General features: G+C 45.1%; 1 protein-coding gene across 13 annotated transcripts in view; it reads right to left on the bottom strand.

The window, feature by feature from the left end:
• Positions 1-21,591, bottom strand: part of RBM20 (RNA binding motif protein 20) — a 243,283-nt gene that overhangs the window by 72,507 nt on the left and 149,185 nt on the right. The window contains exon 1 of one of the 13 annotated variants that reach the window (XM_084994245.1): positions 5,465-5,770. The exons of 10 other annotated variants lie outside the window; for them this stretch is intronic. In XM_084994245.1, the coding sequence (XP_084850371.1) occupies positions 5,465-5,547 (83 nt within the window). In that variant the 5' untranslated portion in view covers positions 5,548-5,770. Of the gene's footprint in view, positions 1-5,464; positions 5,771-21,591 lie in introns of those variants that run through there. 2 more of the 13 variants (XM_084994246.1, XM_084994255.1) reach the window with 2 other exon arrangements.

Genomic DNA, 21,591 nt, shown 5'->3' with positions numbered 1-21,591 from the left:
GAAGACTTAATGGATGAAAAACTAACAGTGCCTCGCTGTAAGACTGCCTTCCTCTACAAAGGCATGCCACAGACAGAACTAGGCTTTCATAGGAAAATACAGCTCAAATCCACGTGGGGATGGAACCAGTGTGCCTGAGACACAACTCTGCAGGAGATTCATGCAGAATTTCACTGGTTTTGTGCAGGCTAAAACGGAGGGTGGGGATTTGACCTCTGCAGTTAGGAGAGGTTGTTCTGTTTTCTCAGTAACATAAGATATGGTGACCTCTCAATCCATAAACTCTTCCTGGGAACATTGGGGTCTTTTGAGATGGAAAAACAAGCCGTTCAAAATGTATACTTAACAACTGCTCTACAAGTTTTCTAAGAAGCCAAATGTTAGTGTTTACACATGCAAATGAAATATTTAGGGGTTTATAGACCAACAGAGCCCAGTGAAGGACACCGTGCACACAAATATAAACGCCTTTGCATATACAGTTCCCTTGCCCAGGACAACCTCCTCTCTACTCCCCCTCACCCATGTAACTACCATACTTCAACATGCAGCTTAGATGGCACCTCCTCCAGGCAGCCTTCTCTGACTCCTGCCCCCTTCTAGTGTGTACTGGTGCCTCTTCTGTGATTCCCCATAATGCTTTGCTGCTCCACTAAGCTCAATTACACTTTTCTTCTAATTCCTACCACCTTCCCTAACAACTCTCTACTCAACCACTTGTCTGATGTCTTCACACCCTGATCATTTTGAAGGCAGGAATTATGTATCCATTTCCTATCAGAGTTCCTGGCACACAGTAAGTATGTGGAACCAATAAACACATCTATACACATACACACCCACTCTGTGCATATGTGTGTGGGTATAATAGCTGTGTATCACATTCTCAATTTGTTTTCCTAGCTTAATGTTCCATGTGTACATTGCTAAGAGGCTTTGAAGAAGCAGCTCCGTGGAGAATATGGATTAGATTCAGTCTTTGAACACTGTCAAAATTATGTAAACACCACCAACCACATCGAGTATAAAATTCTAAAATATTCAACAAACAGACTCGTTGCCACATTTTTCCTTTTAATTAAATCTAAAGAAAAATGCAATTTCAATGTGTGATCTGAGGCGATATAAGCATCTAATCTACATGATTCTGAGAAGAAACACATGCTCTAAGAACGGTCTCTGGTTCTCTAAACTTTATTTTTAGTAGTTTATATCTCTGAGATTTTTCTGGTAAATGCACAAGGACGGTTAGAAAACTCAAGCCAAGTTTAAATCAAATAAAATTTTAGATTAATTTTAAAGAATTTAAATTCTCAATCAATAGAGCTGGTCTTTTCCTAGAATTACCTGACTCTTACCTGGACATTTTAATCAATGTGATTTAAGCCAAATATTAGGAGTCCATATAACATTGAAGAGACAGTGTAGGGTATTTGGGGAGGAGGCCAGAAGAGACTGTTTTGGTTGTAAGCAGACTTGCTTCTTAGGCTCTGCCACCAATAACTGGACATCTTATTGCAGGCAATTCACCCTGCAGGTCTTAGTTTTCTCATCTCTGAAATGGGAGGATCCGACGAGACAAGATTTAAGTCTCCTTTATGCCCTGTGATTGTAGGCTGATGGGTGTTTTCCTAAAGCTGTTATTTATGACACATGGAAAAACTGGGGTGACCTGGCCATAGTGTAGAGATAGATTTCAGCCCTGGAAGATCTGAGTTTCTAGACTTTACTGCTCCTCTAGTCCTGGGTAACTTCAGAGGCCCTTAATCTCCACTTAACAGATCTGTCTATAAAATGACAGGGTGAGGCCAGAGCAGTGATTTTCAAGTGTTGGAGGGCACCAGGAGAGCTTTTAAATACAGACGCTGGGCTCACCCCCAGTTTCTATCTTAGGGAGTCTGGGTTAGGGCCTGAGAATTTGCATTTCTAACAAGTCCAAATGATATGGTGGTGGCCCCTTTTGAGAATCGCTGAACTGGGTGATCATGAACCAAAATTTCAATTCTAAGAACCTATGGTGAATTATAAGGAATCTAGTGGCAGTTGTATGTTTTAGAAGCCACCTCTGGGTACCAGCTGTGCAGTAGCTCAGGAAGGGGCTTCCTTTTCCAAGGCATGGGTGGGGGGTTTCATGCACTGTAAACATATGATTATCCTTATCCCTACCTTCCTTTAAGTGGCTCAGTCGACATGTTCAACATCTGGCCTTCTGGAATTGAAACACTCAAGGTTCACAAACCTTGGGTAATTTAGTTGATGGACTGGCTCAGTGTCATGTTATCTCTGTTGAATAGGAAAACAGCATAACTCTTTTCACCCTGAGTTCACTGATACAGAGTGGAAGAGTCAGACTCTAAAATGTCAAAAGTTCTTTAGTCAAGCCACATCATCATTATGGGAAAGTCAACCTTCCAAACGCAACCTAGGCTTTAAAAAAAAAATTTTTTTTAATAAAATCATCTATATCACTAGATTTCAAACTTGTTGGCATTGCAACTACTAGGGGCATTTTTTAAAATCCAGGTGCTTGGGTCCTCTTTCCAGAGATTCTTTTTTTTTCACCCTAGGCACTGGAATTTTTTTTTTTTTTTTTTTTTTTTGTCTTTTTGCCATTTCTTGGGCCGCTCCCGCGGCATATGGAGGTTCCCAGGCTAGGGGTCTAATCGGAGCTGTAGCTGCCGGCCTATGCCAGAGCCACAGCAACTCGGGATCCGAGCCGCGTCTGCAACCTACACCACAGCTCACAGCAATGCCGGATCGTTAACCCACTGAGCAAGGGCAGGGACCGAACCCGCAACCTCATGGTTCCTAGTCGGATTCGTTAACCACTGCGCCACCACAGGAACTCTGGCACTGCGCTCCCCAGGAGAACTAATGTGAAACAAAGTTTGAGATTCACCAATTTCTAAAAAAAAATAGAGCCAGTCTGTTCTTCATTACTTTGATCCCCACACACTGTTTTTGTCACTACTAACAGCATGGCTATCTGTCTTAAATTGCACTTAAGAATAAAGACTGAACTTTTTATCAGTCTGCCAAAGGTCACAAACGCAGTGGGCAATCAATCAATATTTCTTGGCTCTACTGAAGCATCTTTCACAGAGTTCAATAAATATTTTTTGCGGCAAGACCTGCCTCAGAGTATGTACAGTCTCTGCTCTAGAAAGCCAGGTGAGGTTGGCTGGCAATGACTCTTGCCTCCTAAATTATAAGCACCTTGAAGACATCATCCACATTCTAAAATCTTTCAAATTCCTGAATGTCTGTCTGGCTCGGTGCCCTGCAAATTAGAGGCACTGAACAAATACCTATTCGACTCACTTGAATTTATAACAGTCTCTAAGCCTATGGGAACAGAGACCTTAGTAGAATATGCTAAGTGATTCCTTGTGGAGTATGAGGTATATATTTCTGTGTGTGTACTGGGAATGTGTGCTGTTTAATCCTTTTAAATTCCTTGAGTAAATGAGAATTGTATGGCTGGAACTTTATAAGCGTACTGTATAATTATTTATTTGAGAAAGTGGATGGACGTTTCTGGTGCCATAAGAAATACACCTTTCCGAAGTTCCTACTGTGGCTCAGCAGTAAGGAACCCGACTAGTATCCATGAGGATTCAGGTTTGATCCCTGGGCTCGCTCAGTGGATTGAGGATCTGGTGTTGCCAGGAGCTGAGGTGTAGGTCGCAGAGGCAGCTTGGATCTGGCATTGCTGTGGCTGTGGCTGTGGCTTTGGCGTAGGTCAACATCTGCAGCTCTGATGTGACTCCCACCCTGGGAACTTCCATGTGCCGCAGATTCAGCCCTAAAAAGAAAAAAAAAAAAAGAAGAGAAAGAAAGAAATGCACCTTTCTGACAACAAAACACAGGTGCCACTTAAGGCAGAGAATATTCTATGTCGGTGGCTTCTGACTTTTGCCTCTATTTTACGAAGCTGTAGACTGTATAAAAATTACTATGGAGAGGAGATAAAAGACAAAAAGCAACAACAGACAGGCCTGTCTCAGTTACATGTGCTCGTGTCTGTGTAGATATTTTCGCAGATCACCACAAATCAAAACTTCGGTCAGAATGCAAGCAGATTGAGAACTGCCTTGGCTGAGGCAAGAAAGAATGGTTAAAACTCGATGGCTGGCTTTTCACTCAAAACTGCTCTTCAGCTCTTTCCCCTGCTCCCCATCCATTGCTAATTAGGGGCAGCCAAGGCTTGACATGTACACAGTTCTCTATGGTAAAATTGATTATTATATTACTATGGAAAATAAGGAAGTCATTTCGTTCAAAATATCAAATTCCACAAAATCATACATGGCAGCTGTTAGTGTATGCATGTGGGGGAGGGGTGAGTGTGTGAAAATATTAACCCTCTCCCCTTCAGCTTTCCCACATATTTGCAAAAAAGAAGCGGGGGGGGCGGATTCCAACACATATAAGGCAGAAACCAATGGCAAAGCTACACATGGATCTTTTTTTTTAAGGTTAAAAAAATTCACATGATGTAAGATGCGCCATATACGCCATTTTACAACTGTGTGGATTTACTCTGACACACTTGCAAGTCGGGAACCAGTATTCCTCTCCCGAATGTGTCGAAGCCACTTTTAGTTGCATCAGATAAAGAAACGAGGTGAGTCATGTTCAGTTGTGCTTGAGCCTGCTAACAGATCACATCCATGTCCAAATACGTCCCCTGAACCTCACAACAGACGTTTATATACTTGCTTGCTTGCATGGGGACTATTAAAAGGGTTTTGTTTTGAAATGTAATTTACTTAAAGATACCTAAGAGTTGCTGAAATGCGTATCACGGCTCCTTCAAAGATACTCAGAAGCAACTTTTCAAGCCTTCTTTTCTTGCAAAAAATTCTTTCTCCTGCACATGAATCCTAACGGCAACCCCTCAGGCTCATGAGCCTGACTCTGGACTCAACAGATATGAGACATTTCAAACGCCGGAACATTCATTTTCTGTCATCGACAAATTCCAGCAATGAACACCAAACACCTTCACCTTAAGAGACCCCCATCATTCATGAGGTTTCAGGATTGCAAGAATGTCCCCTTCCATTCCCTCCGATCTGGGAATAATGCGGTCTGTTTTCCCGTAGCCACACGACTTATCTTTATAAAAGACTTCAGTAACCAGCGTAAAAAGAGCATCTAGACTTCCTTGACGTTGGGATCACTGACTTCAATGGGGTCATGAGGAGCTGTTTTAGGTCACATGTTACCCTGCCATAGTGAATCATTTATTACAACTTTTTTAAATAGGAGGGGGTGGGGATACCGACAAATCGCATACTCATGCACAAATGCTTAGCGCCAAGAACATGGTCAGAAGTGCTGCCCGGACTAGAGAATTAAAAGCAAAAACAAAAACAAAAACAAAACAACAACAAAAAAATCCAAACCCTTGATTTCCCTCTTGGGCTGGGAAAGGTAGGATGACGTCATGCAACCTTACCTTTCTGAAAAAGACCAGGGCTCCTGGCATGGAGCGCTCACCTGAGGCCACCGAAGCCGGGAGTCATTTTGGGTGCCGCGCATGTGCCTCCCTAGAAAATTCCAATGACATTCTACCAGCTTTCTGCATGCCAATCATGACAAGCGTCCACGTAAGCTCTCCCGAGTCTGGGAAGGGGCAGAGGAGGGGGAATGCGAGCCAGGGAGCCAGCGAAAGAGAAAGAGCGGTTCCAGGCACCGCACGCCCGGCTGGAAGGGGTCACATGCCGCCAGCAGCCATTCCTGCTGCATTACACATGCTGAGTGTAAATGGCAAACAATATCAGTCGATGTTTATGCCACATGTTCTCAGCCTCTTCACATATCAACACCCAGGCCAGCTCTACGCAGACCGGCCCCCTGAGACCGCTTCTGAAGGAGGGAGTCTTGCACCAATCGTGAGGCCATTTTTAATAAAATTCCAAAGCCTCCAGTCCTGGTTTACTTCCCTATTTTTTGTGGTTGGTGGTGGTGATAGTGGTTTGTTTGTGTGTTTATTTGCTTGTTTTTGACTCTGAGTTTTCACGGGTGACAGTCTGGTCTTGAAGGTCCCCAAAAGGACCCCAAAAGGATCCTTACCAATACAGCCACGTCAGATAGCAGAGTCACACTGATTCCCAACCCACAAACCTCCAGAATGGCTGGCCCCCTCTTTTAATTTTTGTGGAGCAGGAGGAGACGGAGTGAGGTGCCTCACCTTCTCACCACTCAAATAGAAACCGCAACATTTTTCAGCAGGAAAAACGCACTGCCTTCTGCTCTAAGCAGGGGCCCTTAACCGGGGTGATTTTCTTCAGGGTATGCTGCAGACATTTGGTTTCAGAATTGGGGGCACTACTGGCGTCTACTGGGCAGAGGTCAGTAATACTGCTGAAATCATGCAACACTCAAGACAGACCCACAAACAAGGATTACCAGCCCAACGTGTAAATAGTGCTGCCATTGAGAAAATTCTCTACACCTAAGTTTTTCTAAAATTCTTGCAAAAATTGTGACACCAAAAAAGGGGGGGTGGGGAGGAAAGCAAGAAACGAGAGGGAGTGGAAGGAAGGAAAGAGAAAGAAGAAGGAAACAAAGAAAGAAAAGCCAAGAAGCCCCTCTCTGTGAGGCCATGGGTCCTGTGATGGGCTAAGCCTGATTAAAGGCTTAATTACTTAGAAACTTGCTCACCTTTCTCTCCAAGAGCCACTGTTTCCCTGCCACTCTCTTCCTCTTCTCTTTCCAAACCTCACACTGTAATACTTAAATCAACTAAACCGTCGCATGATTTTCTAAGTCCAAAGCTGCTGTCTGTAGGTACCTCCTTGCCAGGTTACATAAAGCAGCCGTACCCCAGTGCATCCTGTCTGGATTGTCTGATATTCATCTGTGATGCCAAGTATCCAATATAATCCCCTCTCAAAACTGTTCAGGAGGGTATGCTTTTTACAGTGTGAAACCTCCTCAAGAGAGCTTAGCAAGGACCAGGGATTAAAGTTCATGGCATTTTCCTATTTTACTGAGACTCCTGGAGGGAGGGGAGTGGGGATGGTCGAGGGCATTAGGGAGGCTCCTCTCCTGCTAGAACTCAGAGTGTGAGGTTCCTGCAGCACTGAAAAGTCGAAGGGAAGGCCACTCATGTCTGTCTGAACAGTCCGTTTCCAGCTGCCCACCAGAGGCCTGTCCACTGCCCACTTGCCCACCGAGCTCCCGGAGAGCCCAAGAGCTCTTTCTTCCTAATTTAGTCATGGCCCACAGGCTGCCCTGGCTCGCCTGGCTCTCTGCCGCTCACTTAGTCACAGACACCTAAAGGCGCCAGTCCCAGATCGTGACCTACGGGACCAGCCAACCTGGTGGCGGCCACCACCCTGGTAGCCCCGCATTTCTGCTCAGGCCTGGGGCCCCTCCCATGATCTGCTAGGTTTCCCCAAGGTGCAAGGCTCAGCTCCAACTGCCATTGAACTTTTTTTTTTTTTCTTTTTAGGATTGCACCTGCGGCATACGGAAGTTCACGGGCTAGGGGTCAAATGGGAGCTGCAGCTGCCAGCCTACACCCCAGCCACAGCAATCCCAGTTCCGAACCACATCTGCAACCTACACCACGGCAACGCCAGATCCTTAACCTACTGAATGAGGCCAGGGCTTGAACCCGGATCCTCATGGATACTAGTCTCTGAGCCACGACGGGAACGCTGCCATTGAACATTTTGCACTTCCTCTGTCTCTGTCCCAGCGCATTATACTTGAGACTTTCTTAGGATAAGCATTTAAAAGCACTCTACCACACACATCTCCCCAAACTCATATCTAAGGTTCGCCCCAGATTGCCTCAAAGAAGAAGCAGAAGCAGGCAGTGTTTAAAAACACAGGCCCTGAAGCCAAGACAGCTCAGGTAGCCATGGGAAATGGGGTAAGGACAGTGCATACCTCCAGGATTATGGTAGAAGGTGTGTGTCCGGCAGCCCAGTGCCTGCTGCAGTCAGCGCTGGCTGAGGATCTGCTATCCTGAGCTTCAGGGCATGAAACACCAATGGTGAACTTACTAAAGAAAAAGAGTGCCCAATACATGGCCTGGAATGCGATGCCCGGAAGAAGGAAAGTCAGTCCTTAGAAGGAACCCTTCCAATTGTATGGTCCTAGCTCTTATCCAGAGACTAGGACACACACCTTGGCCCCACATGGAAATGAAAAGGCACAAACTGGCCATCACAAACTGAAATGTAGTAAGCACATGTTGAGCACCTACTGTATACCAGCATGGTGCCAGGCAAGGAGGGAGGGAGGAATAAGAGGTGATATTGAGGGTGGATGTGTAAGGCATGCTACCCATACATTCTCTTGATCTTCAAAGTCTGTAAAAATTAAGACAATATTCCCACTTTACAGATGAGAACACTGAGACTCCAAATGACTGGATAACTTACCCAAAGTCATTATACAGTCATTTGAAAAGGGCCTGCTTGATTTCAAAGGCCTTGTCCCTCCACTAAAATACCTCCTAGTGTACAAGGGGAGTTGTAAGTGTGAATAACAGAGCAAAATGATATGAATGATGCAGGTGCGGTATGTTCTAGGTGTCATAAGAGAACTGGCTCATAATTTGTAGGGCCCTGTGCAAAATGACAATGCAGGGTTACTGTTCAATAATTATTAAGAATTTCAAGATGACGGGAGTTCCTGTCCTGTCTCAGTGGTTAACGAACCTGACTAGCATCCATGAAGACTTGGGCTGGATCCTTGGCCTTGCTCAGTGGGTTAAGGATCTGGTGTTGCCATGAGCTGTGGTGTAGGTCACAGATGTGGCTTAGATCCTGTGTTGCTGTGGCTCTGGTATAGGCCTGCAGCTACAGCTTTGATTCAACCCCTAGCCTGGGAACCTCCATATGCTGCAGGTGGGGCCCCAAAAAGACTTAAAAAAAAAAAAAGAATTTCAAGATGGCAACAGAAAAGCATCAAGCTTTCTAAACAAAGAGCTGTGTATGAACACACAGCCACCAAGTCTGTCCAGAAAGGGAGCGACAACCTCAGAGAGGGAGAGGGAAAGGGTAGGAGGCTCATTATCCACCTGTCTCTATGGCGGCAATTCCCAGAGCATCACAGCCCAAGGCCATTTGCTGGACATCCAAGCCTGTCCCCATTTCCTTCAGCTCATCCTTTCTCCTGCTACAGAGCTAGCATTCACTAGGGGATGGGAAGGATCCAGAGGTAGAACTTGGGCTGGGAGAAGCAGGAGGCAAGTCTGGCCCAGATGAATGCTGCTGTTATGAGACTGTGAATTCTTTGAGGTGACATGATGGAAGGGGACCATTCAGCCTTCACTCCTGCGGACACATCCCGAATGAAACAGGTGCTGTAGTGACCCTCAGAGGAATGTGGGGGAGGGGTTACACACGATAACATAACCAGAGACACATCTGGCAGGGGTATACAGCCCATGTGTGTAAGGGATGAAGGCAGTGGAAGACTGAGAACCAGTGAATATGAGGGATGCCCATCTGGAGGTGTGAGACATGGGGTCTGCACCTGGCTTCATCACTGACTCAGTGTGTGGCCTCAGCCTGTTACCAAGTCCTTGTGGCTCAAAACACCCAAGTGCCAAGCACACAGGAACTTAAGGTCATACCACATGGCCATTAAAAGTGAAGTCTACAATCCACTTACTACTTAATGTTAAAAACCAGTGCTGTTGGGCAAGTTGGACATCCCCATGTAAATCAACGAATACACACAGGCCATGGAATACTACTCAGCCATAAAAAGAATGGAATAATGCCATTTGCAACAACATGGATGGACCCAGAGATTATCATACAAGTGAAGTAAGCCAGACAAAGACAAATATTAAATGATATCACTTATATGTGGAACCTAAAAAAGTTATACAAATGAACTTATTTACAAAAGAGAAACAGACTCAAAGACATAGAAAAAAACCCTTAACGATAGTCAAAGGGGAAAGGAGGGGTAGGGATACATTAGGAGTTTGGGATTAGCAGATACAAACTACTATACATAAAAACAGATAAATAACACATGGAACTATATTAAATATCTTGTAATAACCTATAATGGAAAATAATATGAAAAAGAATATACACATTTTTCAGTGAAGGGTTACAGAGGTTTCCACGGCCTAAGAGATCCCAATGCATGTGTGGCATGTGAGAAAACCGATGCGAACATTTCTGGAGCCTTTCTTTTTCACTCCTCTCTTTTTTCTTTTTTCAGAATATGGGGGCTCCCAGGCTAGGTGTCAAATTGGAGCCGGAGCTGCAGCTGCCGGCCTACACCACAGCCACAGCAATACTGGATTGGAGCTGCACCTGTGACCCATGCCACAACTCTTGGCAATGACAGATCCTTAACCCATTGAGTGAGCTCAGGGATTGAACCCGCATCCTCATGGATACTACTGGGGTTTGTAACCCACTGAGCCACAATGGGAACTCCTCCTCTCCTCTTTTCTTAATCCTTTCAACAGAAGTGGCAATTCATGGTGAAACTATTCATAACCAGGGCTGGCTCTGCCATCTTTAGCAATGGCAGGGGTGGAGGGGGAGCTAAACCAGAAAAGATGGGACCTCAGGCCCCTGGGATGAGTGGAAGACAGCAAGAAGAATGTAGAGGGACCCCCCCCCACCCCGACCTCCCGCCACCCCAAAAGAGCAACTGTAGAGGTTCCAGCCTCTTGTTACAAAAAGACTCAAGGAAAGAACAAAGACAGGATTCGTTCCCAGAATGAACAAGCAAAGCCTCTGTATCGGCCACATCCTGCACCGACAAAGGCTGGCCCCAGCCTGTGAGCAGAGGAAACCAGTCAAGAGTTGTGACTCAGACAGTGTGGGAATGAGCCCTTCCCAGGAAAGGTTCTTTGTTGGGCAAGGGTTTTTAATTCCCATCTGGTCAACTGTTGTTCCTCTGTAGGCTCTCCAGGGGCCCACAAAACAGAGGCAGGAAGCAATTTTAAGTTTTCCAGATTTGCTGTTTGAAGACTGAACACAGCTTGCAGACTCAGATCCCAGGCTCATTCTCAGGGGCACCATGTCCTCAGGACCTTTGCACAATCTGTCCCCTCCCTGGAAGCCCATCCTCTAGGTCTGCACTAAGAGGGTTGCTATTAGCGTACAAAGCTATTTAAGTTATTAATACTAAATGCAATTGAAAACTCAGTTCCTCTGTTGTATGAGCCATGTTTCAAGTGTTCAATATCCACATGGGACCAGCAGCTACCACACTGGGTAGTATGTAGCATCTCCAGCATTCAGAAAGTTCTAGAGGTCAGCACTGCTTCAGATCTTCATGTGTGGTCCCTTCTCAGACTCAGGTTCCTATGCTGCTGTCACTTTCCCAAAAAGGCCACCTCAGACCCAGGAACCTAAAGGACATACGGTCACTCTCTGTGCCCTACTCTCTCTGTGCCCTTATCCTGTATTTGTCACTATCTGAAGTCATCTTGTTTATTTTGTGCTTTATTGCCTGTCTCTCCCCTGGGATAAAAGCTCTGTGAGAACAGGGAGCTTATCTGCGTCTTCTATTGCTGCTGCCCAAGGCCTTGACCCGGCATGGGCAAAAGCTCAGAAAGCGTTACTGAATGACTCACAGGAGGGTCTATCCCAACACTCTGGGTCCAGAGGACACCAGCCACCCAACTGGCCACAGCTTGTCTTCGCATCAGCCAAGATAACACCTAAGCATGGGCTCATCAAGAGCACCCATTACAGCTGAAAGGGTTAAGAGCCTGACATAGTGTGTGTGAGGAAAGTGTTCCCATTGTGATTCAGCAGGTTAAGAACCTGAAAAGGTGTCCATGAGAATGTGGGTTCCATCCCTGGCCTCACTCAGTGGGTTAAGGATCTGGTGTTGCTGCAAGCTGCAGCACTAGGTCACAGATGTGGCTCAGAGCCGGTGTTGCTGTGGCTGTGATGTAGGCCTCAGTTGCAACTCCTATTCAACTCCTAGCCCAGGGACTTCCATATGCCTCAGGTGCAGCCCTAAAAAAAAAAAAAAAAAAAAAGTGTTGTAGGAACATCCAGCCAAAACCCAACCTTGTTCTGATTCTCCTCCAAAAACAATGGTTAACTTTTATCACCTCTATTGTTCAGTCAACACACTGTGCCCAGCCCTTGCGCTGTCTTCCTTCTCAGCTTTTGAAAAAGATCAAAATAACCTCTACCTCAGTATTAGACAGGCAACACACAATCACTTTTGCTCTCCATGTATATACAAAAGCAAGCAATAGGGCAGGACTTATCCTGAGTTTAAGGAGTTGGTATCTTAATACTCGGCATACCCTGTGAGTGCTTTCTGATGCCTCCTCTGGGAGAAGAGAAGGAGGAGAGGAAGAGGAGAGAGGTAGGTAGAGGAACTAGTCTACTAGTCGTGTTTCACTATTTATTTCAACTAAAATTTGAATGGCAGGAGTATTACATTCAGTTAAACATGATTCCCACAGCCAAACGCCATAGGAATATAAAGATGCAAAAGTTGGAAATCACACCACCTGCCACATACTACTAAACTTTCTTAACAAGCTGAGTACAAAAGTCGCCCCTGTTTGGAATCAAAAATTGCAGCAAGACAATCAGAAGAGCAGGACATGGAAAAAGTGCAATGAGGAGTTCCTGTCGTGGTGCAGTGGTTAACGAATCTGACTAGGAACCATGAGGTTGTGGGTTCGATCCCTGGCCTTGCTCAGTGGCTTGAGGATCCGGCGTTGCCATGAGCTGTGGTGTAGGTCTCAGATGCGGCTCGGATCCCGCGTTGCTGTGGCTCTGGCATAGGCCAGCGGCTACATCTCCAATTCGACCCCTAGCCTGGGAACCTCCATATGCCGCGGGAGTGGCCCAAGAAATAGCAAAAAAAGAGACAAAAAAAAAAAAAAAAGTGCAATGAAAGAAGAGTAAGGAGTTCCATCACGGCTCAGTGGTAATGAACCTGACTAGTAACCATGAGGATGTGTGCGGGTTTGATCCCTGGCCTCACTCAGTGGGTTAAGGATCTGGTGTTGCCGTGTCTGTGGTGTAGGTCAGCAGCTTCAGTTCCAATTAGACTCCTAGGCTGGAACTTCTATATGCCATGGTGTGGCCCTAAAAAGCAAAAAAGGAAGGAAGGAAGACAAGCATGAGGCAAAAAGGAAACAGAAATAAAAGTAGGCAGAATCTGTGCTCAGAATCAAACTAGGAGGAACCTCCATAGTCAAGGAAGTTGGACAGCTGTATGCTAAGAGCCTGACTGCAGAGAGAGAGGGCAGCATGGAGAAATTTTCCGCACTGTACCCCCAAATTCTTGCTGAGTAAACAAATCCGATTTTAAGCTGGTTTCCCCTTAAAGGCACACATGACAGTTGCCTTCTCTTAGCGGCAATAATAAGTGCCCTAATCTGATTTATGCAGAACAACACAGAACAGTGAGTTTTGAACAAATTGGCAAAGAGGACACATCTTTCACTCCAGCCGGGTTTTATTAATCAAATTCCCATATCTATTTGAAGATGATTTCCAGGAAATGGAGTCTATTCTGAGGCATAAATCATGAACTAATTTTTGTTCCTTTGGCTAAGATTGCATGAAGAAGCCTGATGACAGGCAGCAACACTGGTTCCCAGCTTCAGGCTTCTCCACCCTGTCTTATGCTGAGTCTCTAAAGGCAGAAGCACAGCCACCTTTATGCTCGACCGAAGCATGGCCTCCCTCCAGGTGGGAAGGTCGCACTCATGGGTGTGAGCCCAGATTTGGGAGGGATGCTCACTAAAGTGTGGGAAGGAAAAAGCACCAGCCAGCCAGAGCAGCCAGATCAAGCTTCATGAGCAATGGGCTGACAAACATCACACAGATCACTCTCACAACCAGCCTGAGGCCCGCCCCCCAGCCCAAGTCTCCGTCTCTCTTTCAAAGTGACCATTCTTGAACTCTCTGCAAGACTGTGAGCATTCTGGGGGCCAGGACATCACAGTACTCAGTATGATACTTTCCGGACAGCAGAGGTCCATTAAATGTTTTCTGAATCAACAAATGATTTATGGGCTTTTCCTCATGCAGATAGTCATTTCAGAGGCTTCCATCCAAATCTGAGAGGGGAGGACCGAGAGGTCAAAAATTCATTCTTCATATTTGGGATTTAAAGTTTCGAAAGCTTGATCCAAGACCAACTGGTCAGAGCGTGATGTGGAGGGCGGGCCAAAGATTGGACTCACAAACGCAGCCCAAGCATATCCACTTATCCACGGCCAGCATCAGGAATCCACCTTCACTGTCACAGACACACGTTGCAGTGCTAAGGCACCAGGGCTTGAAAGAGGAGGCTGCTGACTAATGCTGTCTCTACCCTCTGAATCAAAGCCAGCTGTCCTCACAGCTGCCCCGAACTTGAAGAGGCTGGACCTTGGCCACTACAGGGCAGCTCAGGACCAGGCAAGGTGGCAGGGAAACCAGATAAGAGTGGTTTTCCTATGTTAGAGGGAGGGATGGATTGAGAGGTTGGGATTGGCATATGCATGCTACTATATACAAAACTCATTAGTAATAAGGACCTATTATTAGCTCGGGATCATCTATCCAAAACTCTGTGACAGCCTATATGGGAAAAGAATCTGAAAAATAATGGATATATATATGTATATGTTTGGCTGATTCGATCTGCTGTACACCCGAAACTAACACAACATTGTAAGTCATCCAATAAAATTTATTTTAAAAAAAAGAGTGGTCTTCCTTTATACGTGTATGTAACTGAATCTCACACAGCAGAAATTAACACAACATTTTAAATCAACTAAATTTCAATTTAAAAAATTTTTAAAGAGTTGTTTTGTTTTGGTCATTGTTTTTTCAAGGCAAGGATGCAACTTTTTGGTCAACCAGTTGAAGTCACCCCTTGAGGAAAGAACAAGCGGTAACAAGCAAGGTAGGCTCTTCAATTTCATAATGTCACTGGGACAATCCACCAAAGTCTCACGTTTTTCCCCAAAAGTCTACACCAGATCAATCTTCCAGAGGATGACTGCTAATCTCTTAACACAAATAAAAGCATGAGGGTGACATGCACCTTGATCTTTGCGCACTATAAATTTCCTAAAGGGCAAATATAGCTGTTAAACACAAATGCACAATTTTACACAATAAAAATGTAACAGCTATTTCTCATAAGGGCAGGTTAGGTAGTGAGGTGTTCAGATAAACCCCCTGGCTGAAAAACTCTGGATAAGTCACCTTTAAGCGCTCAGTATTGAAAAGACAGTGCAGCCCTGCCAAGTCAGTTTGGGGGGGAAGCTTGAACCCAAAGATACTAGAGAATTATTTGAGTATCCAAGTTGCTTTCACCTTGAAGACACTAGCAGGGTAAGGGTGACAAACATCCAGGCAAAGAGCACCTTTTCCTACACGCAGCAGGGTCCCAAGCAACACTCAGAATTAGGATGAACCAGAACTAATCTATCAATTTCTATTCCTCCCCAAACCCACAGGCCAAGAGAAGGTTGCTCTGTACTTAAGCAGAGCAGGAGAAGGAAAGGGAACAGGGATAAAATAATCTTGAGAAGATGGGCCCATAGACCTGCCCTGATGCATATTTCACTCCAAGAATGTACAGCGTGGAGAAGCAATGAATTTGGTCTGAAATAGTCCCCAACTTGCACTGCCCCCAAAAGGCAGCCAGAAGGAGGAAAGCATAATTATTCCAAGCCTCAGGGAATCTCCACAAATAATTCTTTTTGTTTGTTCGTTTTATGGCCAGAACCCGAGGCATATGGAGGTTCCCAGGCCAGGGGTCAAATCGGAGCTACAGCTGCCAGCTCTATGCCACAGCCATAGCAATGTGGGATCCAAGCCATGTCTGTGACCTACACCACAGCTCATGGCAATGCCGGATCTTTTAACCCACTGAGCAAGGCCAGGGATGGAATCCACATCCTCATGGATTCCAGTTGGATTTGTTTCTGCTGTGCCACGAAGGGAACTCCCCACAAATGATTTTTTTAAGGGCAATAACCAGCAAAACAGTTAAAGGCAATCGGATGCACAGGGAAATAAAGCAGCCTGAGTGAGAACCAGTATAAGCAACTGAGAGCAGAAACAGACCTGGACAGGCTTCACATATAGACTTAGTGAGCTTACATATGTTTATCACATTTAAAAAAAGGAAAGAAGTTCACAAATATCTGCAGGGAAGAAAAACTGTAAAAGATGACTTAGCAGATCTGGAGGAAGATCAAAGAAAACTTCTGGAGAAGAAAAATTCAGTAACAAATTAAAATATCAACAGAAGTGTTTGTCAGCAGATTAAAAACAATAGAAAAGAGTTCCCATTGTGGCTCAGCAGAAATGAATCTGACTAGTATCCAGGAGGTCACAGATTCGATCCCTGGCCTTGCTCAATGGGTTAAGGATCCGGCGTTGCCATGAACTGTGGTGTAGGTGGCAGATGCAGCTTGGATCGGGTGTTGCTGTGGCTGTGGTGCAGGCCGGCAGCTATAGCTCTGATTTGATCCCTAGCCTGGGAACTTCCACAGGCTACTGGTAAGGCCCAAAAAGGCAAAAAAAAAAAAAGTTATAAACAAGAGGTTGGATCTGAGGAAAATATCCAGAAGAGAGCAGAGGAAAGCGGAAATGTAGAAGACAGAGAAGAATGGATTTACAACATGGAGGCGACACTGAAAAGGTCCAACGTAAATTTCACTGGTGTCCCAGAAAAGCAGAGTGAGGATGGGGCTGAGATAAAATTGAGGATTTAACAGCTGAGGATTTTCCAGAACCATTGAAAGACACCAGAGAATCTCAAACAGAATAAATACAAAGAAATACACACCTAGACACATCATAGTGATCAGCAGTCATTATTAACAAAACCAAGATTAAATTCTTAAAAAACCCAAAATAAAACAAATATATATATACATAACCTTTAAAAATGACAGACTGAAAGATGATGTCAATATCAAAAATGGAAGCCAGAAGACAAGGTGAATTATACCTTTAATACGCTGAAAGAAAGTCATGAGTAATCTGTAGTTGTATGCACTCCTGTGCAAAGATGAACAATGGCCCCCAAAGATATCCAGGTCACAGTCCCTGGAACCTGGAATGTTACCTTATATGGCAAAAAAAGACTTTGCAGCTATGCCTAAATTAAGGCCCTCCAGTTGGGTGGACTATCCTGGATTATCTGGGTAGGCCCTCAATGCAATCACAAGTATTACAAGAGAGAGGCAGAGGGCAATTTGACACAGAGGAGAAGCTGATGTGAGAGAAGAGGGAGATTTGGAGACGTTATAACGCTGGCTTTGAAGGTGCAGGAAGGAGTTATGAGGCAAAGTATATAAGGAATGCAGCTCTAGAAGCTGGAAAAAGCTAGGAAACAGATTCTCCCCTAGTGCCTCTGGTTTCAACGCAGCTCTGCTGACACCCAGACTTCAGCCCAGTGAAGCAGGATTCAGTGTCTGGTCTCCAGCACTACACAAGAATAAATTTTTTTTTCTTGATTTGTCTTTGTAGGGCTGGACCTGCGGCATGTGGAGGTTCCCAGGCTAGGGGTCAAATCGGAGCTATAGCCGCTGGCCTACACCACAACCATAGCAACACCAAATTTCAGCCGCGTCTGCAACCTACACCACAGCTCATGGCCACACAGGATCCTTAACCCACTGAGTGAGGCCAGGGATGGAACCTGCATCCTCACAGATGCTAGTCAGATTCATTTCTACTGAGCCACGACGGGACCTCCTACAAGAATAAATTCTTATTGTTTTAGGTCACTAAATGTGTTACAGCAGCATAGGAAACCAAAACAACTGTAAAAACTATCCTTCCACAATGAGGTGATATTCAGGAGTTTTCAGGCGTACAAAACCTGAAAGAGATCATTACCAGCAAAGGAAATTCTAAAGGTTATTCATCAGGCAGAAGGAAAGGGATGGGGATGGCAGACTGGAAACACAACAAGGAATGATGGGCAAAGACAGGGACAAATGCATGAACAAATCCCACTGAACGCCAACTGTGTAGGCCAATGTATGGTGTGCTGTTCTTAAAATATACAGAATTAAAACACACAGCAATGAGGGGAAATAAGCAAGGGGGTGGTAAATGCTTTAGAGCATTCCAAGGGCCTGGTATGACCCAACGGGGACTGAAAAGTTTTGATCAACTTTAAATTCCAAGTACAAATAATTGTAATTTTCAGAATACAAAGAGCACCTAACTTTCAAAGTCGTAGAGAAAGTGGTAAAACTGTAGAGAAAAGCAGGAAGGTGCCATAAAAGTGTAAATGAAGAAGGAGGCTGGGATGGGTCTGGGCCACTCAGAGGCAGCATCCTATTCGTGAACCTGGTGCCAGTTACGTAGGTGTTTATTTGTTGAACTCTTTATATACGTTTAAAGTGTCTGGGATATAATCACAGTATTTTACAGTATAAAATAATTGAAAACAATAATCACATATGTATCCCCTTCAATTATACTCTATGTCCAGACTTTTTTTCCTCAGCTCAGTGTTGAGCAAATCGAAAATCCATATATGAGTTCTCCAGGACCACTGCATCCAGCCTTTTGTTTGCAGACACATATACTCTTATTTTACCTAATTTATAGATGATGCACATGAAGTCTAATGAGGTCAAACAATTTATCCAAGGCCATAGTTATTTCAACCAAACAGTTAATGGAGAATAACTTCTGTTTTTCCAAAAAAAAAAAAAAAAAAGCCAATTCTATTTTTCATTTGCCTCCCCCCATACACATGCTCCAAATGTCACAGGCACATCTGAGGGTTTCCCAGGGTTGGGTTTGCTGCACTGAGAGAGCCCTAAAACTGAGTCCACATCTCCTTGCCTCTAACTATTCTGCATAATTAAGAAACACATGGAGTTCCCGTCGTGGCGCAATGGTTAACGAATCCGACTAAGAACCATGAGGTTGCGGGTTCGGTCCCTGCCCCTGCTCAGTGGGTTAATGATCCGGCGTTGCCGTGAGCTGTGGTGTAGGTTGCAGACGCGGCTCGGATCCCGCGTTGCTGTGGCTCTGGCGTAGGCCGGTGGCTACAGCTCCGATTCAACCCCTAGCCTGGGAACCTCCATATGCCGCGGGAGCGGCCCAAGAAATAGCAACAACAACAACAACAACAAAAGACAAAAAAAAAAAAAAAAAAAAAAAAGAAACACACGCTAGTGGCCAGAAATGTGGGAGTGCCTATCATTAACAGTGCTTTTGCAAGACTCTCCCGTCATATTCATGCAACGATACCATTCAAATGGTGCAAGGGCAGGGATTCATAAAACAGGATATGTAAGTCTGGACTTGAGGTGGCTTCCCAATTAAATGCTCACCAAAAACAACGCTGCTAAAACCGCAAGTCATACATCATACTGAAAGGAAACAGCACAGTACTAGAAAGGAGCTGCCATTGCCCCAGACCTGAGAACGCAGCTCAGGGAGGAAGCCTCATAGAGCCATGTGGGGGTGGGGGTGGGGTGGGAGGGAGCAGTGGGCAGGGACAGTGGAGAAAGAGAAGCACAAATCATCTCAGTGGCTTAAGAAATAAATCTGCATCATTTTAAAAAATCAATTTCATCTTAATACAAATAAATACTTAGGGAGCAACTTCATTTATTCTTAATAACTTTTCATTATAATCTTCTAATAGATCAAAACAGCTGCCACAAAGCACAAGACTTTCAACACTGGTCACTGAAAACACAGGAACTTGACATTTGCCTCTGGGCAATGTCCACTTTCCCAGATCTCCTCTCACTCTCAGTGTCTGCCATGCAAATGCCAGCGCTTGAATGAACTTGCTCAAATGAGCACACTCTCCCCATGGATGTCAACCAGCTAGTAATGAAGTTTAGAAGCTGCAAAGTCAAATCACAGCCAGTACTTTGGGAACACTGTGTTTCAAAAAGTGTGGCCAATTTCACTCCAATCACTCAGGCCCCAGAGAGCCACAGTGGATTCGTTTTAGGGCATCTCTAGAGCATATCCTACGAAATACTACTGTGATGACAAAACGGAGCCTCTGAAGGATTTCTCAAACCACCATACAGGGAAAGAACCCAGAAGATGCAAAAAGGAGATGGTTAAATGAAATGAAGAGTGGGAGAAACAGAGAAGAGAGAGGAAGAGATAAGAGTTAGGCTGTGATAGAAAGAAAATGAAATTCTTTAGCACCTGCAGTGAAAAGACAGAGATAAATGGAGGGAGTATACACTTCCAGTCGGATCCTGCTACAACGAGCTTTCCATCTAGATCTTCGACTGACTCTCTCTCTCTCTCTCTCTGGCTCATGGCACATATAAGTTTCCAGGCCAGGAGAACTCATCAAACCCGCACCACAGCAGTGACCCTAGTCACAACAGTGACGGTGACAGATCCCTAACACACTGAGCCACACGGGAACTCCTCAGTTGAGTCTCTTAAAATTCATTCCTGTGGCAAAACAGGGGCATTAGAGGATGCCCTGCCTTTCCACTCTGCACCCAAACCAGTTTTACAAGGAAATTATGTAAAGCTTGAAGAATGTGTCCACACACACAAATTACTTAAGATGACTGAGATCTTGGTTACACTCCTTGCTGGGATTGAGAGCAGCGATAACTGTAATCATAACAGCCAGTGGAAAACTGTGCCACCTCCACTCCCCCACCACCTCATTCTTTTTGTTTTCAAAGTGCCCCCCCTCCCCACAGTTATAAAGGAAATGATCCCCTACATCATCTGGTCTCATTTGGTCAGCCCCACTTCACAGATGAGAAAACTGAGGCAGGGCAGGCGAGGAGTAGGATGCCAAGACTCCCCTTTCTCAATGACCAGCCACAATCACCTTGATCAAAACCCTGGTACCTCCTTTGAGACCCCTGACATTCTCCCTCACCCCGCCCCACCATCCCCGGGTAAATTCTTTGGCTCTTTTCCAGGCTGTGACTCCCAGCAATAATGGAGACCAATTAAGCTGGGATGTCAATGTCAGCGGCATGCGGCTCCTGCTCCGTCCCAGCTAATTAAGAATCTCTGCCACTTGTAAGGAGCACACTTATCACTACAGGGCACCCGGATCCACCCTGCGGAGGAAAACAGCAAGGTCAACGGTTTAGCAGAAGTCAGACGGGGCCTGTGAATGAAAAAGTCAGGCAAACAGGGACTGAATGCAGTGATAATGACTCCCTGCGCTTGTACAGAACTTCTGATCCTGAGAATGCTCTTCCCCGTGCAGTCTCCCTGCTCTGCTCCTCGGGCAGCTGTCACCTCTCCCAGCGCAAAAAGAGAAAGTGTGAGACCTGGCAAGGGACCGGATTAGCAGGCAGCCAGTCCAATCCTTTTGTTTTCCAGAATGAAAGCCCTCATACCCATGGCCACAGCTTGCTGATGGCAGTGCCAGGGTCAGAATCAGACTTTCAGAGCCATGCAGTTTCCCTAATACCACGGTCACTTCCACACTGCTTGTTGATTTGGGTTGGTGGCTGCTTTGTGTTTTCTTGAAAACAATTTTATTTTTTAATTTATTATTATTTTTTTGACCACCACATGCAGCAGCATGGTGTGGGATCTTAGTTCCCAGACCAGAGATCGAACTCGGGCCTCAGCAGTGAAAGCACCAGGTCCTAACCACTAGACCACCAGGGAA

This window comes from Sus scrofa, chromosome 14 (genome assembly GCF_054392235.1).
Source record: "Sus scrofa isolate SSC_HxYL_T2T_F1_AM1 chromosome 14, Sscrofa_HxYL_maternal_Yorkshire_Landrace_v2.0, whole genome shotgun sequence".
Classification (NCBI taxonomy): Eukaryota; Metazoa; Chordata; class Mammalia; order Artiodactyla; family Suidae; genus Sus; species Sus scrofa.
This window is presented reverse-complemented; position numbering and strand designations above follow the sequence as displayed.